Source organism: Aythya ferina (genome assembly GCF_964211825.1).
Source record: "Aythya ferina genome assembly, chromosome: 12".
NCBI lineage: Eukaryota > Metazoa > Chordata > Aves > Anseriformes > Anatidae > Aythya > Aythya ferina.
The window spans coordinates 2,370,534-2,387,134 of NC_140308.1; the positions used below are offsets into that span (position 1 = coordinate 2,370,534).

Below are 16,601 nucleotides of genomic sequence, written 5' to 3' on the forward strand. Positions count from 1 at the left end.
CAGATGGGACCAGATGCACAACAGGAGAGCGCTGAGCAGCCAAGGTAAAACATCTCAGCACCACCATCCTGCTGGAAAGAGGGACGGATCCTGCCCTCCTGGTGTAACCACTCCAGAGGGATTTGGCCAAGAACAAGGTGACACCAAGAGAAGCTGGGGTGCGGGCACTCACATGCCCCAATGGGAGGGGATAACCCAAGACTGGGGGGACACAAATCAAGTTTTCCTGAGTGACTGCTCAGCAAGAAAACTTCCAGAAAACAGCAGATGGAGTGTGAGAAAGGAAATGGGATTGTAGGGAAGACGAGGAAAGTCAGGAGGGGATGGAAACGTGGGGAGAAGAAAACGGGCGATGCCGTTGCTGGCCACTTCTACTTGTGGTTTGTAGCCTGTCCTTCTCTATTTATTTATTTATTTTGGCTCCCTCCCGTTGGAGCAGGGCTGGGTGGTTTCCAAATGGCTTTTCAAGCTCCTGCAGGAGTTTCCATCGCCCTCAGGACCACGCAGAGCCCCGTCCTCAGCCAGAGCTGGCAGGGCCAAAAGCAGGAAGGGAAAAGTCTCCGGCTCCCAAGCCTCGTCCCCAAGTCTCGGGCAGCTTGTAAGTTCTTGAGAACTGACAAGCACCGAAGGGTAATCTAATTTGCTGCAGCTATTCAGCGCTCTCTCAGCATTTGGCTCAGGAAGCGAAAATCCATTCTGGGAAGAGCGCAGGGAGCCCACGGGGCCGCTCCCGTTGTCCCCATAATGCCACCAGCCCCGACAGCGGGGTTTGCCCCACGGCAGGGGTGAAGGATGGGCGCCTTTTGGGGAGGCGAGCAGGACCCTGAGCAAAACCTCCGTGTTCCCTGCTGGAAACAGGGATCACGCAGCAGCACTCCAGCGGCTCAGCCAGGAATTGGGCAGTAATTAGCTCCTGTTTGCACAGCGAGGCTCTGCAGACACCAGGAAGAAAGGCGTGTCTCCGCTCCCTTCCCCAGCTTTGCCAAGGAGTTTTGGGGTTTTTGGCTGGAGGAGGAGACCCGTCCCCGTCTCCACCTCCTCTCCTGCACCTCCTGCAGCAGGGTTTGTGTGGGTGCCCGAGGGCTGAGGACCGTGGGGACACAGAGGGGGCTGGCACGAGGTCTGGTTGAGGTTGGGAAGTGGCAACCAGAGCACGGCTCGGTCTGTCCACGCAGAGCACGCCAGCCTGGGACCTCACCTCACTGATGCAGTTTGTGCCAGGTACCTTTAGCAAGGTGACATGAGAGGGAACAGAGAACCAAAATGCCTCCAAAATGGCCTTTTTTTGGCCCAGATGGGGACTACCCACAGCACTGCACCCAGCAGGTGATGGTGAGGAATGTCATGGGGTGGAAAGTGGCTTTGCTGCTTGCTGCCCTGAGCCCAGGGGCTGCCTTCCACCCATCCTGCTTATGGTGAGCTTGTGAAAACCAACGAGGACACCCAGGGGAATCCAAATTTTAGACAAATAGGCAGCACAAGGGGGTTCCTTAGGGCACACCACACCAACGGGGAGGTTTTGAAGGACGCAGGGGGTAAGATGGGCTGTCTGCAGCCCAGTGGCACCCATGGGGCTTCCCTTGGCCAAAGGTGGGATCAGCAGCTTGTACAGAAACACATCCTGCCTCCAAAACGGTGCTAGAAGGGGGCAGGACATCAGGACTTTGGGGGCTGCAGTGGCTGAATTTTCATCTCTCCCTCCCCCCTATCCAAGGCGCTGGCATTTTGCAGGCTGCTGCTGAGTCCTTTGGCTCCACTCCAGGAAAATCATTAAGTCGGAGCTGTCGGGATTGAAGCCTGCTCCCCGGCTCATCCCTAACCCAGGCGGCCAGCTCGGTGTCCCACGGGACAGAGCCCCAGCAGGGGCACAGCACACGGGAGGATCCGCCTGGCCTTGCTCTGCTTCGCTTCCTTGCACCAAGAAATTTGGAGGCTCACGCACCATGGGGCAGACTTTAAGGCTGAGGTAAGAAATTTAGGGTTAGGATCAGTGCAGGGGATTTCCAGGTGAGCTCGGATCAGATGTGGCTGCCCGGGTGGTTGGTCACAGACCACGGAGCAGCAGGCTTCAGCAGGCAGGTGTCTCTGCAGCCTCTGCCCCTTCCTTGAAGCTCGGCCAGTGCCGCTCGGTGTGGTGGCCGTGTTCAGCAGAGGCAGCCATCCAAAACTCCCAGCTTGCCCGTGCAAGTCAGCAAAATTCGGAAATGAGGTCTGAGCTGTCCGAAGCACCCGTCTGCTGTTCGCAACCCAGCAGAAGCAATTAGGCCTTGCAAATTGCTGGTTTATCTCGCGGAGGATCCTTCCTGCGACGCTCACCTCCTCGCTTATCGCTGAGCCCCGCCACGCATTAATTAAAGACATGCGACGGCAATAATGAGGCCGATCCCGACCTGCCACACCAGGAGCAGGTTTTACAGATATCCGGGAGCTGGGTCTGGGGCAGGATTCATGCAAGCTGCCCAAAGAGCCTTGCAGAAACATGGAAGAAAAGAGGGCTGGAGGACGCCAGCAGCCGCGCGCCCTTCTCCTCGTGTGTTAGCACAGCCCCAGGACCGGTGGGGTGGCGATGGGGACATCTTCTTTGGCCACCTCAACAACCGAAGGGCCTGGCTGGTGAAAAACTGGAACCAAAATGTGCTGCCTGCTCCTCCTGAGCATGCATGTGGGTGCGTTTGCTGCCAGTGCACCCCAGAGCCGCCTGTCCTGCAGGGACAAGGTGCCGCGCCGCACGGCGGTGACTTGCATATCCCGAAATGTTTTTGCTCCCCCAAAACACCAACCTAAATCCCACAGGCACCATACAGAGGGCTAGGACTTGCCAGCAGCATTGCCCGTGGAGAAGGGTGGGCTGAGGGGTGGGGAATGCGTGCAGCGCCTGCAAATTGCCTGCCCCCAGCCCTGCCGAGGGTCCCCGTGCCTTGGCCATCTGCAGGCCCTGCTGAAAACCTGGAGATGTTTCTGCTGGGGCAGCCTGGCCGTTTGTTTGCCAAAAATACGCTCTGGTAAGTGCTCACACAGGGGAGAGGATACAAGGTATGGATTTTTGAGTATGCAAATCTGATCTGCAGGCACAGACACGTGATGGATGTTAGTCACCGCCTAATGCCAGGCTGCACGCAGGCAGGCACCATGGGCAGGGAGGTCTGGGGGGAGAGAGGGATGGATGGGGGATGAGATGGGAAGGGATGAGGGATGGGAAGGGTAGAAAAGGGTAAGGAAGGGCAGGGAAGGGTAGAAAAGAGTAGGGAAGAGTAGGAAAGGGTAGGGAAGGCAAGGAAAGGCAAGGGTGCCTGCCTCCTCCTCGCTGGATGCAAACAGAGACAACTCTGGCTGAAACCCCGCTGAACGGGACTGCTCAATGGGCCCACTGGGAGATTCATCGGAAATGCAGCCTCACGTGGTGGGAATGCATTATCTGAGGCTATCAGCCCCATCCAAAACCTGGCCAGCCCTTTATCTTCACCCGCCCCAAAGGTCCTTTGCCAACAGCTCAGAGATGGGCTGGATGAGGCTGCTCCCCTTGCAGCATTAATGCGCACGGTGATGGAGCACCGACTGCTGCTTTCTGCACTCGTGGCTGGGAAATTGAGGCACTGGGGCTGCTGCAACCTGAATTTATTTTCCGGGGGGCTGAGCGGGGCTGGATGTCGCAGGAGGGATGGCAACCCCGCCACCATCGCGCCCAGCACCTTTATTGCAGCTAATGTGCTCCTCTCACAGAGCAGAGGGAAATCGGGCTAATGCTTAGCCCGTTAATCCCCCGGCGCTGTAATCCTCCTCACAAACTCTCTGATCTCACCCCATTTCTCAGCAGGGCTCGCAGGGGTTAGGGTTAATTCCTCGGCACCCGGGATGGGTGCTGCATGCCGGTGCTGGGGTTTTTTGGGGGCTGCATCCCTGCAAGGTGTGGGAGATGCTGAGTGGGACCCAGCAGGACAGAAGAAGAAGCTGCCCGTTATCCTAAAAGTTGCAATTTATTGGAAAAATCTGTGTCTGTGCCAAACGCTGGGCTGTTGTCGGGGTCGGGCAGCAGGATGTGCATCAGGAATCTCCAAAATGCCCAAATTGTTCAACAACTTCTCATCGTGCAAGGCAGGGCACAAAAAGGGTCCTTGGTTTATCCCAGCTGTCTGGTTTGATTGACTCATGTCCTTGTTGCGTTCGTTTTTGTGTGAATATTGGCAAATTCAGGTGCCGTGCTCGCCGCTCGCTCATTCATGAACATTCCTGATGCTGTGCTGTGTGAGAGGAGCAAGTGGAAGCTCTTCAGGGGATAATCCCGGGAAAGGAGTGACTGTTCTAGGGGAATGATCACGCATCGATTGCAACTTTTAAGGCTTTTCGTTCAAAGGCCAGAGTCTGGGAGGAGAAGCCAGTATTAAGCCCCAAAATACAAACATTTTCCATTCCTTTCCTTTTCCATAAAAAAAAAAAAAAGTTAAATACTCGGATTGTATCTTAAACAACGCACTGGAGCGGCAAAAAAGTGCCACAGCCAGACCCCAAAAGCTGCCAAATCTCACACGGCAGACCCCAGACCAGCTCTGTCCCCTACAGGACCAGCACCAGCACCATCCTGCCCGGCTTCTACACGTTCATGCCTACGGTGACACAGATCATCCCCCTGCATCAGCGCTACCTGACTCAAGGCATTCAAAATTAATCAGGTTAATTTTAAAATCGAGGCTTTTTTAAACAGAAGGCATTTTTAGCTCCTGTCTGCTGGCTCCCGAGCCTGTAAGAATGACTTTTCTGCAATAGTCTGGGTGGGAACCTTCTTTCAAAAAACTGAAGCTGAAAATCTTGCAAAAATCACATGATCCCGCAAGCTGGAGCTTCAGGGAAGAAATGTGCTGCTACAGGAGCAGATGTCCCACAGCCACGAGGAGCCCCATGGGACGTCAGGTCTGCTCCCCCTTGGTATATCCGAATACCCCACAATTTGCTTTAACAGCCACAAGGAACCCTGAATAAACCCACACAGCATCCCCACGGTGGTGGCGTGCCCCATTTCTGCATCCTGGAGCCAACATCCAGCGGGGCCAGGAGACCTCAGGTTTCCCCCAAAGGAGCCCAGAGACAAAGTCCCGTTCCCAGCAAGGCTCCCACCGACCCCACTGGAGCAGGATGAGGCCCTAAACCACCACCAAGCAAATAAAAGGTCCTCGCATTTTCCCTGCCCTTTGGCTCAGGTCAAGCCCTCTTGCTAACAGGAGAGGAAAATGTTCCCAACCAGCCTGAAATACTCAGATGGGGAATTTTCCGAATTGTTCCTACGGGGCAATCTGAATTAAAAAAGCAACAAGAGTTTATCTGGCTGTCATGAGTTGTCAGAGACCATGAACACGAATTTGTGAAATGATTTTAGATTTGGGCTTCAGGACTCAGCATTAGCAGCCGGGCAGAGATGGGTAAGGGGGGCAGAGTGCCCCAAGGTGGGGGTCCCACGTTGTCCCCTGGGCACCACGTGCCAGACAAAATACCACCGTGGGTCTCAGCCCGCCTGGCAATTTTTATGTCCTGTACTTTTCCCTGGGGTCAAAATCCTTCTTCTTCTGTCCTGAGCTGTACCTGAAGCTAAGCAGCATGTTCCAGTGAGATAAGTAATTAACATGAGTTCATAGCATTTATTTTTAATGAAGCCGGTCAGGAGCTTCATTTAGCATTTCGATTCGTTTCTCCACATTCGGCGCGTCCTGATGTCTCAGTCGTTGCTCTCCTGGTGTCACTGCTGCCTTGCAAGCATCCTCAGTACCAAATGCAGATGGCAGGATGCTTTACAAACGAATTGCACAGCTTTCCTTTAATTACCAAGCTCCTGGGGGGTCAATAGGACCGGCTAGGTCCATGTCTGGGTTCTGCAGGAACCTGGAGGATGGAGGACCGGGGCACATTTGTATTTGCTTGCTGCCGCCCACTACTTGAAGCGCATCAACAATTCGCTCCCAGCAGCAAAATAAGACGAGAGCCGATACTTTTAAGGTAATTCCGACATCCACGCTATGAATAGATCGAGTGGAAATTCGCCCTCGCTAGCTGCTTCCCTGCAGCTGTAGAGAAACCTGTGACAAACCCCGGTACGGGGGGCGGTGGTCAGCCCAAAATGACCTCTGGGCTAAGGCAAGGGGGCTGCGTCCCCTCCCCGGACAGGTAGGTGACCCTGCAGCATCCCCGGGTCACCCCCCCTGAGCAGCCCTTTATGACACCTGCTTTTCCAAAATAACTCACGTTTTCATCCCATCAACCACTTGAAAACCATCCGGTTTGTGGCTCCCAGTGCTGTGAGCGGCTGGAGGGGTCACTGGTGCCGCTGCAGGGGGACTGGTGACACTGGGGGACACGGGGCACAGAGCCAGCACGGCTCCAGCCCGGCTGCTCCCACTGCACCGCTCCCCGCTCCCCACCGCTTGCAAAGCACGAAGATTTGCCAGCCCGGGCCAAGAAAACCCACTTGCCTACTCACACGGTGCTAACAATGAAAACACTAATTATATTTCACTCACCTATCAAAGGGATGATTCATGGAGGTGAGTGGGCACGCAGGATTACACAAGACGAGCGCCGAAGTGTGACCGCCCGTCCCTTCGGGGTGGCCCTCCCGAAAAGTGGTGCTGCACAGAGCCCATGGGGTGGGGTGGGCTGAGAGGAGAAGGGGCACAGCCCCAATGAACCAGGACACTTCCAGGCTGAGGATCTGCTCCCCAGGGGCTGGCAGGCAGCAGGGACCCCGGAGAGGGGCCGCTCCCGGTCCTGGATGCCAAACGCTCAGCTGGGATGGGCAGGGAGGGGACAACAGCTTTGTCAGGGCTGGAATGGGTGAAAGCAGGTTTGGGGCTTCCTCCTCACCCTCAGCCCCATCTCTTCCACTCCCCCACCACTGTTTCAGCAGCTAAACCCACACCCAACGCACGGCCCAAGGCTTTCTCAGGAATTTCTGTGGCAAGCCTGTGGTCAAGAATCAAACCGTGCCTTCAAGGTCCCTCTTTCTTCCCCCAGGATAAAATCACGGAGTGTTTCCAAAGTGCCATGGAGTTACAGAAAGGTATCACGAGGCCAGAACCAGCCGAGATGTCTCCTGAGAGAGCCTCCAACAGGAGGCCTCCACACCTTGGGTCCGGAGAGCTTCCCCACCAGCAGCTCCATCGCTGCTCATCCTGCTCCCTCTCGCCCGAATCAAGGGACCCGTGCAGCTGCCAACCTGTGGCCAGGCTGAATCCAGCCCACCAAACGAGCCTTGCAGCTCCAGCACCTGGCCGAGGCAATCCTCAGAAGCCTGTTTTATGTAATACCAGCCTGCTGCTGGATGGGGCAGGAGATATTGGGCATTTTTGGCAGAAGAACGAGGCTGCGTGGACGGGAAGGGACGGCGCATGCCTGTGCCACAGGTGCACGGACATAGGTTGGGCGTGCAGCGATGCCATGGAGATTTGGCACGGAGCTGGCTCCCTAAAAGAGCAGAGGGGCTTTATTTATGCCCGGTACATTATGTTCATAAGCAACCACACAGCTGGGGGCAGGCGGATGGCGGGCAGGGGTCCGAGAGCCCCGGCGGTGCGCTTTGGGCAGAGCACGTGCGCGCACGGAGGGGCGAAGCGGCGTCGCGGCGTGGGGAGGCGAGGCGTGCGTGCACGGCGATGAGTGTGTCGGCGTGGGAGGTGTGAGCTCGGCAAGCTGCACGCGGGGGCAGCGTGCGTGCGGGCGCCAGCACCCGGCGTGGGGGGGCGGCGCCTGGGGCTGCCAGAGGAGCCTGGGTGGTGGTGGGTGGCCGGGGGGGACACCGCTTGCCATAGCCAAGCCAAACGCGTCGACGTGTGTGCATGGGGCACGCCAAATATTGTTTCCCCAACAGCACTGGCAATGGCTGGTGGAGTTTCGGGATTGGCCCTTACCCACTATCATGCAGGAAATGGTAAAATTGGAGTGAAAACCACAAATTCCACGGCATCTTGCTTCCTAAGCCGTGCTGCGCATTTCGGGACCCATCCCCTAGCCCTGGTGGATGTGCTAAAAAAAAATAAAAATGCAAGGGATGAATATTTATCTGTGGGTGGCAAGTGACAGATGCTGGGGCGAGGATTCTAGGATGCTTCAGTTTGATGGAGGTAATAACTCGAGCAGATTAATGAGAAACATCCTTCCCAATAGTTGCCTCCTCTGTGCAATCCCTATGCAGTTGCCCTGGCTGCACACATCGGCTTCTTGTACCCAAACACACAAAGTTCATTACGGTTCGGTGTCCAAAAGGCTGGAGATTTCCACCCAAAATTGGGAAAAGCTCCCTGGCTACTTGCAACCGAGTTCATGAAAGTGCATCCTCGGCCGGGCTCCGCTGCGCCGCGGTGGCTGCTGGCACAAAAGTGGGGACCGCGGGCATCGGGGCGAGCAAGAGCCCGGCCGGGGTGTGCAGCATCCATCCCTGGTGCCAGCAGCCTGGGCACAAGCACCACGGCTCCAAATTGCCCCAGCACCACCATCTCTTCATCCTAGACTGCTTTGCAGAGTCCTCAGGGAACAGCATTTTGCTACAGACCTCTTCTCCTGCAGATCTTACACCTCCTCCTAAAATGACAGGCGTGCACTAGACATTTTCTGTCCCAACCACGGAGAAGCCAGCCTGGCCTGACAAGATGGAAGAAGCTCTTAGCTTCTGGTAGCTTCTCAGAAACCAGGAACGGCTCGTTCACCCCACGCTGGGGATGCTCCCCAGGCTTCCCAAAGCGCTGCCGTGCTGCGGCCGATGAGGAGCAAGCAGGGCTGAGCCCTGGGTGGGGACAAGAGCGCGCGTGGGGACATGGGGACGGGGCCAGCCCCGCGACAGCCAGCCCTCGGAGACCTGTGGTTCGTGCAGCTCCTGCCCGCCTTCCTGCAAATGTCCCCGGCAGGGGCTGGGTGCCGGCGGGGGTGCAGCGAGGCGGCACGCGAGTTCAGGGCACGCAGAAAATCCCCCACATCCCCTCCTGACCCTGCCGAAGGCGAGAGACCGTGACTGTGCTCCCAGCGAGCTTTCTTCCCAGCCGAAGGGCTGCCAGGATTTCGAGATGACTCGCAAAGACAAACCCACCGGCTTCCAGCTAAACCCCCAGCACTATTCCAGGCATCTGAAACAAAAGGTTGCGGCTCTGTTGCAGCCACCGGTACGAAATTATCCTTAAAAATAAAGAGCTCGTTCCACCTTTCCCTCAGGGAGCAGAAAAGGGCAGCTGCAGGTGCCATTTAATCTCGCCTCCCTGTACCAGCACCGAGCAGCACACTGGGGTTTTCTAGAGAAAGCTCTTGCAGCACCTTTCAGGAAGGCTGCGATGGAGCTCAGCAACACTGCAATTTCCTGAACGTGGCCCTCCTGGAAAACGATAACGCCTTAAAAACAAATAAAAAAAAAAGGAGCCAGCTTTAGATGAACACACTCACCCAAAAAACAACGGGGCAGCACTGCTGAGAGCCCCCGGCTGCCGGCAGGTAGGCCCAGCTCGTATTATGGAGGCAGTTCAGATGGAAGTAGCCACAAAACATCAGGGAGGATGATACAGCCACTTACGGCACAGCACCAGCTGGTTTTCCTAGTTTGGCCTTAAAGCTTGTTAGGCCAGCAATTTTTGATCACTCCAATTGGGTTTTCATGTTTTTCCTTTAATCCTCGCTTCCCCTCCACGTCTCGTTAAGCCGTGTTGATGGCAGAGAATAGCTTTTGTGATCCCTCTGAGCCCCTACGCTAAGCATTAAGCCGTAAACTAGGAATGTAAGACTCTTGTCTGAATTAAAGTCTTTTGCCTGGTATGATTTATTAAGTTGGGGGGCTGCGTTTGGAGGGGCTGCAAGGCAGGGGGTGCACGCAACGACCTCGACCCCTCGCCAAAAGCATTTGCAGCAAAGGAGCTGCTCCCCCTGCTCGCTCCAGTCCCCTCTGGTTTGCTCCAACCACTCCATGCCAATCCTACAGGTTACAGTGGTGCAGTCATCACTGCGAATCCCATGTGCAACTCAGGTCGTCTCCCAGCAGCTTGGCCCACCCCATCCTCCCACCCTGTGGGCGAGGGCTGGGCATCCCCCGTGCCCCAAGGCCAGCACCCCAAAAAAGCCTCCCCAGCGTCAGAGGAGAGGGCCTGGTGCTCGGAGGACATTTGGGGCTACCTGTGGCAAGGAGGTGCCACGCTGGGCTGGTTCCTCATCTCCCATGGGGTGCGAGCATCCAAGCACCCCTGGCTCCAGGAGGGCAGGCTGCAAACTCCCAGGGGCCGGTACCCACACATCGCATCCCGCCCCGGCTCGGAAGGGACCAATGCATCACCTACCTCCATCCGAGTAGGTCTCTGTCCCGTAGCCATCCTGTAATCCATTGCTCCAGGTGCCTTCGTACTTGGCCCCGTTTCCAGTGCATTCTCGGACCCCGTACCGTCCCTTAAATCCATGGGTCCACTCGCCTTTGTACACCCACTTCCCCTTGCTCTCCATGCCAATGCCATGGCGCTTGCCCTGCGCCCAGGTGCCCTGGTAAGTGTTGCCGCTGGGCCAAGTGTAGACCCCCAGCACCTCAAAGCCGTGACTCCAGGAGCCCGAATATTCACCTTGACCCTTCGGGCCGGTACAGATTCCGTGGCCATGAGCCTTTCCGTCCTCCCAGCCTCCACAGTACGACCCTCCATCGTCAAAATTAAACCTTCCCCCACTGGACATGCATGTAATTCGGTTTGCAAATCCCCCAAAAGGTGAAAAAAAAAAAAAAAAGAATGCAGGAAATAAAACGGGAACGATGACTTGGAAAAAAAAAATAAAAAATATTCAAATCAGATCAGATCAGATCGAAATCATGCACCAGATCCAGGCAGCTGCTTAAGCCAGTTTCTTGTGATTATTCATTCTCTGGGAGTATGTTCGGGATCAGTTCTCTCTTCCCCTGCTGTGGAAACAGGATCATTAAAAAAAAAAAAAAAAAATAGCAGCAAGAACAGCAGCAGCTATTGGGTTTTGGTGCAAACGACTCCACCTAAAAACCATCCACGGCAGGGAACGGGGGTGGGGGCAGGAAAAAAAAATTAAAAAAGGGGGGGGGGGGAAGGAAAAAAATATATATATATGTATAAAAAAAAAAGAGGCCAAATGCCAAGAGAGCGAATTGATGCCCCGGCCGGCTGCGGAGCCCGGCGCCCCCCGCGGGGCAGGGCCGCCCCCCCCCGGGACCCCCTCGCCCCCCGGCCCGGCCTGGGGGGGCCCCGCGGGCGGCTGGCAGCGGCACTGCGGGGGTGGCGACCGCAGCCCCCCGCCCCTAAAAGCCCGGCGCCTCCTGCGCTCCCCGGCAAACCTGGCTGCGGCTGCTGCTGCTGCTGCTATTGCTGCTATTGCTGCTACTGCTGCTGCTGCTGCTACTGCTGCTATTGCTGCTGCTGCTGCTGCTGCTTCTGCTGCTGCTGCTGCTGCGGTGGCCGCTGGCCCAGCCCAGCCCAGCCCGCATGCCGCCCCCCCGGGGGGCTTGGGGTGGAAGGGGCGAGGGTCTCCGCTCGCCCCACGGCCTCCCCCTTCCTTCCTTCGCCTTCCCTTCCCTTCCTTTCCCTCCCGCGGGGCTAAATCCTGCTTAGGAGCGAGCGGGGATCCTGGGCTCTCCGCTCTGCCTCATCGCCAGGCTCCGGGTGGATTTAAAGAGACAGCGGCTGCGTCGCCACAGCCTCCTGCCCCCCTCCTCTTCCCCCCTCCCCCGGCTTTATTCCTCTCTCCCGTCTCCCTCCGAGCCTTCCCCACTCGTGGCCGGGACGCGAAGGGGGCGGCCGGACCCCGCTGTGGGGCCAGGGGCTCCCCGGGGCGGTGCGCGCCGCAGCGCCGATCCCAAATTAATTCAGCTGCCCTCTCCCTGCGGCATCGCGCGAGGGTCCCCGGCCTTGGGCTGGAAGGAGAGAGGCAGCAGAAGGCCCACGGTGGTCAAATCCCAGGAGTGTTTTTGGGGCTGGGAGGAGGAGGAGGAGGAGGAGGAGGAGGAGGAGGCAGGAGGTGCAGCGCGCCTCGCGCCTCTGGGGCGCACGGGGTCCCCGTCCCGCAGCGCACATGCTGCTGGCAGAGCACGCCACGAGTTTGTCCGTGTGTCGGCGTGTTTGCATCAACGCATGAGTGCGGCGAGGCTCGGGGATGAAAGGGGGGAGCTGCGCTGGGCAGAAATTCAACCGACGCGCACACGCGCCGGCAAAGCGAAATCTGTGACTTGTCCAAAAACGTGGTGCTTCTGGAAAATATCCCCGCCTCGCATGCAGCGGCTCGTGGCTGCGTCCTGCCAGCCCCACTGCTGTTCCTGGTGCTAGTTCTCAGCCCAGACTCGGATTTGAGACCTGGCTGGGCAAGGAGGCCAGGAAAGCAGCCCTGGCGATGAACCCTGTGGGATTTCAGCCCACGAAAATCCCCCAGCAGAAGGGGCTGGGTGGGCACTTGCCTCCCGTGCCCACCTACGGGGACCTCTCCAGCTCCAGCCTCCCACGTGGGTGTTTTTCTGTCTCAATGCTTTTTCCTTGTCCAGTTGCTGAAGCACAAAACCTCCCTCGTCTGGGGGAAAGGCTTTGCCAGAGCTGGAGGGATGCGACCAGAGTGGGTGGAAATTCTCCCACTGAAGCCTTTTTTCAGTGGAAAATGTCTTCTCAAACTACACTGAGTCCTTCATGAATGCAGTAACTGTGCTCTGTATATATTGTGTTTGTTTTTGTTTTTGTTTTTGTTTTTTTTTCCCCAAAATCACACACTTCAGGTACTGCATTTTTTGACAGCTGCAAACTCCCATTTTTTTCATGAAGAAAGACGCTGGGTGGAAACCTCCAAACTCTCCAAGAAAAACGCTACCAGGGAAATTACTTCAATGCAGATAACATTTTTGTCTGAGCAAAAAAAAAGAACTTCCAACCCCTTTCTGTTGTTTTCTCTGCTTTTGTTTGTTGGACTGTTTTTTTTACATGGTTATAGTAGTTCTACATGTTAATTGGCATGTTAATTAATAACCATCTATTCCTTCTGTGGAGCACAAGGTAGAGAGACCAGAGGCTGTGCCGGTGCACTCGCCCACATGCTCTCCATCCCTGACCAGTGTGGGGGCTGCTCCTAATGAAATAGGGGTGTAAGGCACGAGGATGTTTAATGGCACCTTGCTAAAAAGAAATCACCAGCGTCTACCAGGATGGTTCATGGTTTAAAAAAATATATATATATATACCCCTGCTGGCAGACAAATACAGAAGGAGGCCATGGGAATGCCAGGGGAAGGGTCTGGGTGGGTGGATGCAGACACCAGGGTATGGTGGTGGAGTATGGCACAGCCATGCTGTGGTTCCAACCCTATCCCCCAAATACATCTGGTTTTCCAGAATATACCCAGAGGCCAGGAATCAGTTTAAAATAAAATCTCTCGCCACATTATCTGCAGTTTTACTGCCCTGGGGAGTCCTTTCCAGACCAGTTAGTATCTCCTGTGTGCCGCTGGTGTGCGGAGGCTAAGGGAGAGGAAATTCAAGGTTAGATTTCACACCAGCCCCAAATACCAGCAGGATTTTCCCTCTCAAAGATGCTCTGACCACCAGCAAGTGCCAAGTTCATCTCTGCAGCCGCTGTGCCTGGGGCCAGGCTGCCCTGCCACAGCAGCAGGAATCCCCCAGTACCTCTGCCGAGCTCTGGAGACATTTCCCTGGAGGGTACAGGCAGCATTAAATAGGACTGGCAAGTTTTTTGAAATAAAATATATATTTTTTAAATCAAAGGATGCAAAGAGAATTATCTGCATCAGCAGAGCAACAAGACCCAGCAGAGGGGGGAATTTCTGAATGGCTCAGACCTCCTTCTCCAAGGGTATCTCCTCCCAAGGGTATCTCCTCCTCCAAGGGCATCTCCATCTCCGAGGCCACCCCCTGAGCCAGGAGGGATGCTCCACGCCAAACCTGGCAGAGCAGGGGGGAAGCAGCACCGAAAGCTGGCCTCAAGTCATGAGCGACATGGAAATAAATGATCTGGAGCGTTTCTGGATCAGTATGTTGGGTGAGAAAGGACAAGGCAAGGGGTGTCTGCAACAGACTGCCACGCTGCAGCAGGGGCTCAATGCGATCTGCTTCTTTAAGCAGCCGTGGCCGTGGTGTCTAATAAAATCCTGGTGACCACCAGGGACTTCAGACCGAGTGATGTGCACGGGAGGTCTCCAGCTGATGGTATTAAAATGTCCTTAGAATTTCGGAAAAAAATATAATTTCCTAATGCAAAAAATATTGCCTCCAACACGAGGGAATTCCCCATTAGACCTTGCCCTGACAGGTGAAGACGAATTTCGCACTGAACGAGGCGCAAAAATCATGGCTTGATTATATTTGCTATGTGCAAATGAAGCAAAGCTCAAAGCGGTTATATTTATATATACTTGGCACTTTAAAAGGTCCCGTTTCACAAAGCAGAAAATAATTACAAGTCAAATCAATTTGGGGAAAGAATTTAGATGAAAAATGTGTTGAAAAGGGAGAAGCCTTTAAGGATATTTAACCCCCAAAGCAGTAACGCAGACAGAAATCTTTGTTAAGAGAAACAACATGGCTTGGAAAGGAAGTGAAAGAGCCGCCAAGACTAACACATAAAACATAAACATGGAAAAAGAAGAAAGGGGAAACTGGTAGTAATTAATAAACCTCAGATGCTGGGGAAATTAAAGACAGAAGGAAAATTTCCTAGAAAAGGAGCCTTGCAGTAGCATCGGGCCAATATTACACAGAAATGGGAGGTTTATCAATAACGTAGAAAAGGCAGAAATGTTTGGTGCAAGTTTCTTCCTGGTATCTGGCTGAAAGAAGTGCTAATAAATTCATAACATCGAGTTTGGTGTTGTTAAACCAGCAGATCTGAATAACTCAGGGGGTTATTCAGTAGTAATAACTACTGGTAGTAACTAAAGGAGTACAGGGGGTGAACAAAGAGCTGTCCGGAGGGTTAATGGGGATTTTCAGTAGGTCTTGGAACAGCCTCTGAAAATGCTGGAGGATTTTAGGGCTTTTAGCTCGGGAGGGTCCTCCGACAATTAATGGAAGCGCTGCCACACAGCTTGGTAGATGAAGAATTCAAAGAGAGCAACACGGTGAATGGTGAAGGGGAGCTTAGGGAAAATTGATGGTGATAAGCTCGCCGATGAGGTTAGAGGTTTGTTTGGTAGAGATAATCGTACCCAAGGTACTGCCAGCCTTCTGCACAGCCCTTGGCTCGGTCCCACGCAATGGGCTGATTGGGAAGCGGCACAAAATCAACAGGGCCTGCATTAAATAGACTGAAACTGCGTAACTGATGGGGCTCCCACCTTGGCTCCCAACTTTTTTGAGGATTGCTGCATGTCTCTCCTGGCTTGGATGGGTCACAGCCACCACCTCTCCCAGACCAAGCAGCCGTATTCCCAAGGTCCGATGACTCTGGGTTGAAATGCGCAGCCTTGGGAACTTGCTTGGTTTTCATTTTTGCTTCCTGCTCATTTCCTCCTCCTGTTAATTGAATTCCAGGAGTATTCCGTCACCTGAAGTTGTCCCCAAATTTTCTCTTATCTACTCAGTCTCCAGCTAAATTACCCCCAAACCAATTAAAGAACAGAATGATATTGCAGCAAGCAGGACTGTTGCTAATCTTCCGGTAGGTTGCAGCTTATAAAAGTGATTGAAATGGTTGGAAATTACATTACTTGAAGGGGGTCAGCCTTCCAGTTGTAAGTAGCATTTTTCTTTTTTAATATGTGGCCGCTTCAGTGCTAATCATCTCTCACAGGTCAACAAAAGTCAAGACCTGGGTTAACCAGAAAGAGAAACTCCTGCGTGTCCTTGGGTTTAATACGGGTTTGCGAAGAGCTCAGGAGAAAACGATGAAATGTTTTGCATTCTGCAATAACACTCATCGTCTCACAGGGGAAATAGGTTTGCCGAGAGAGGAAGGACAGGGATGGCTAATGGGCATGTTACAGGCATGTGGGCAATAAATTACTTTGATTGTCTTCTTTGTGCTGGGCATGGGCTAAGTGCATTTGCTGGTCACCGAATGTATCGCATTAACCTGCTGCATACAGTATGTGTCTGTTTATCCTGCCAATTACTGCAAATCTAATCAGCTTTAGCTGGGTAAAAATAGAGCCAGTTTCCGCGTGGAAGTCAAGAGGCACAAAAACGGCAGCAAAGAAGCTGATCCTGATCAACCGAACACATGGGAGGGAGGAATCCCAGCGCCGGCAGCGCGAATCGTGGTGCCAGGCTTTCCTCCTCCCGGCCAGCCAAATCTCTCCACCAGGCAGCCACGGTGCTGGAAGGAGCTGGGGAGGCCGTAGAGCTAGGAGCTGGGGAGCCAAAAAATAAAGCGAAGGGAAAAGTGTGATTTCCCTCTTGTTTTCAAGCCCATGAGTATCATTCGCTCTTTTATGCCACCATATCACCCTACTACAAATATACGTCGAGCTGCTTGTTCGCTACCAAGCCCAGACCCTTCTCGTGGTCCCCGCTTTGCAGGACCAGCCTGCCTTGCCCTTCCCATTGCAGAAAACCTCTGCAAGCCAAAAAAAACAGCATAATTTATCCCACAGGACTCGGCTTCCCCTCCATGTTTCCCATCCCGCTATTCCGCCTGGCGCTCGCACCGTT

At 54.5% G+C, this 16,601-nt stretch overlaps 1 protein-coding gene across 1 annotated transcript in view; it reads right to left on the reverse strand.

Annotated features, from left to right (window-relative positions):
* The window catches only part of JPH3 (junctophilin 3), a 46,059-nt gene extending 35,143 nt beyond the window's left edge, over positions 1-10,916 (reverse strand). The window contains exon 1 of the mRNA XM_084533366.1: positions 10,290-10,916. Coding sequence (XP_084389492.1) covers positions 10,290-10,671 — 382 coding nt within the window. The 5' untranslated portion in view covers positions 10,672-10,916. The remainder of the gene's footprint in view (positions 1-10,289) is intronic.
* Positions 10,917-16,601: the final 5,685 nt, after the last annotated feature.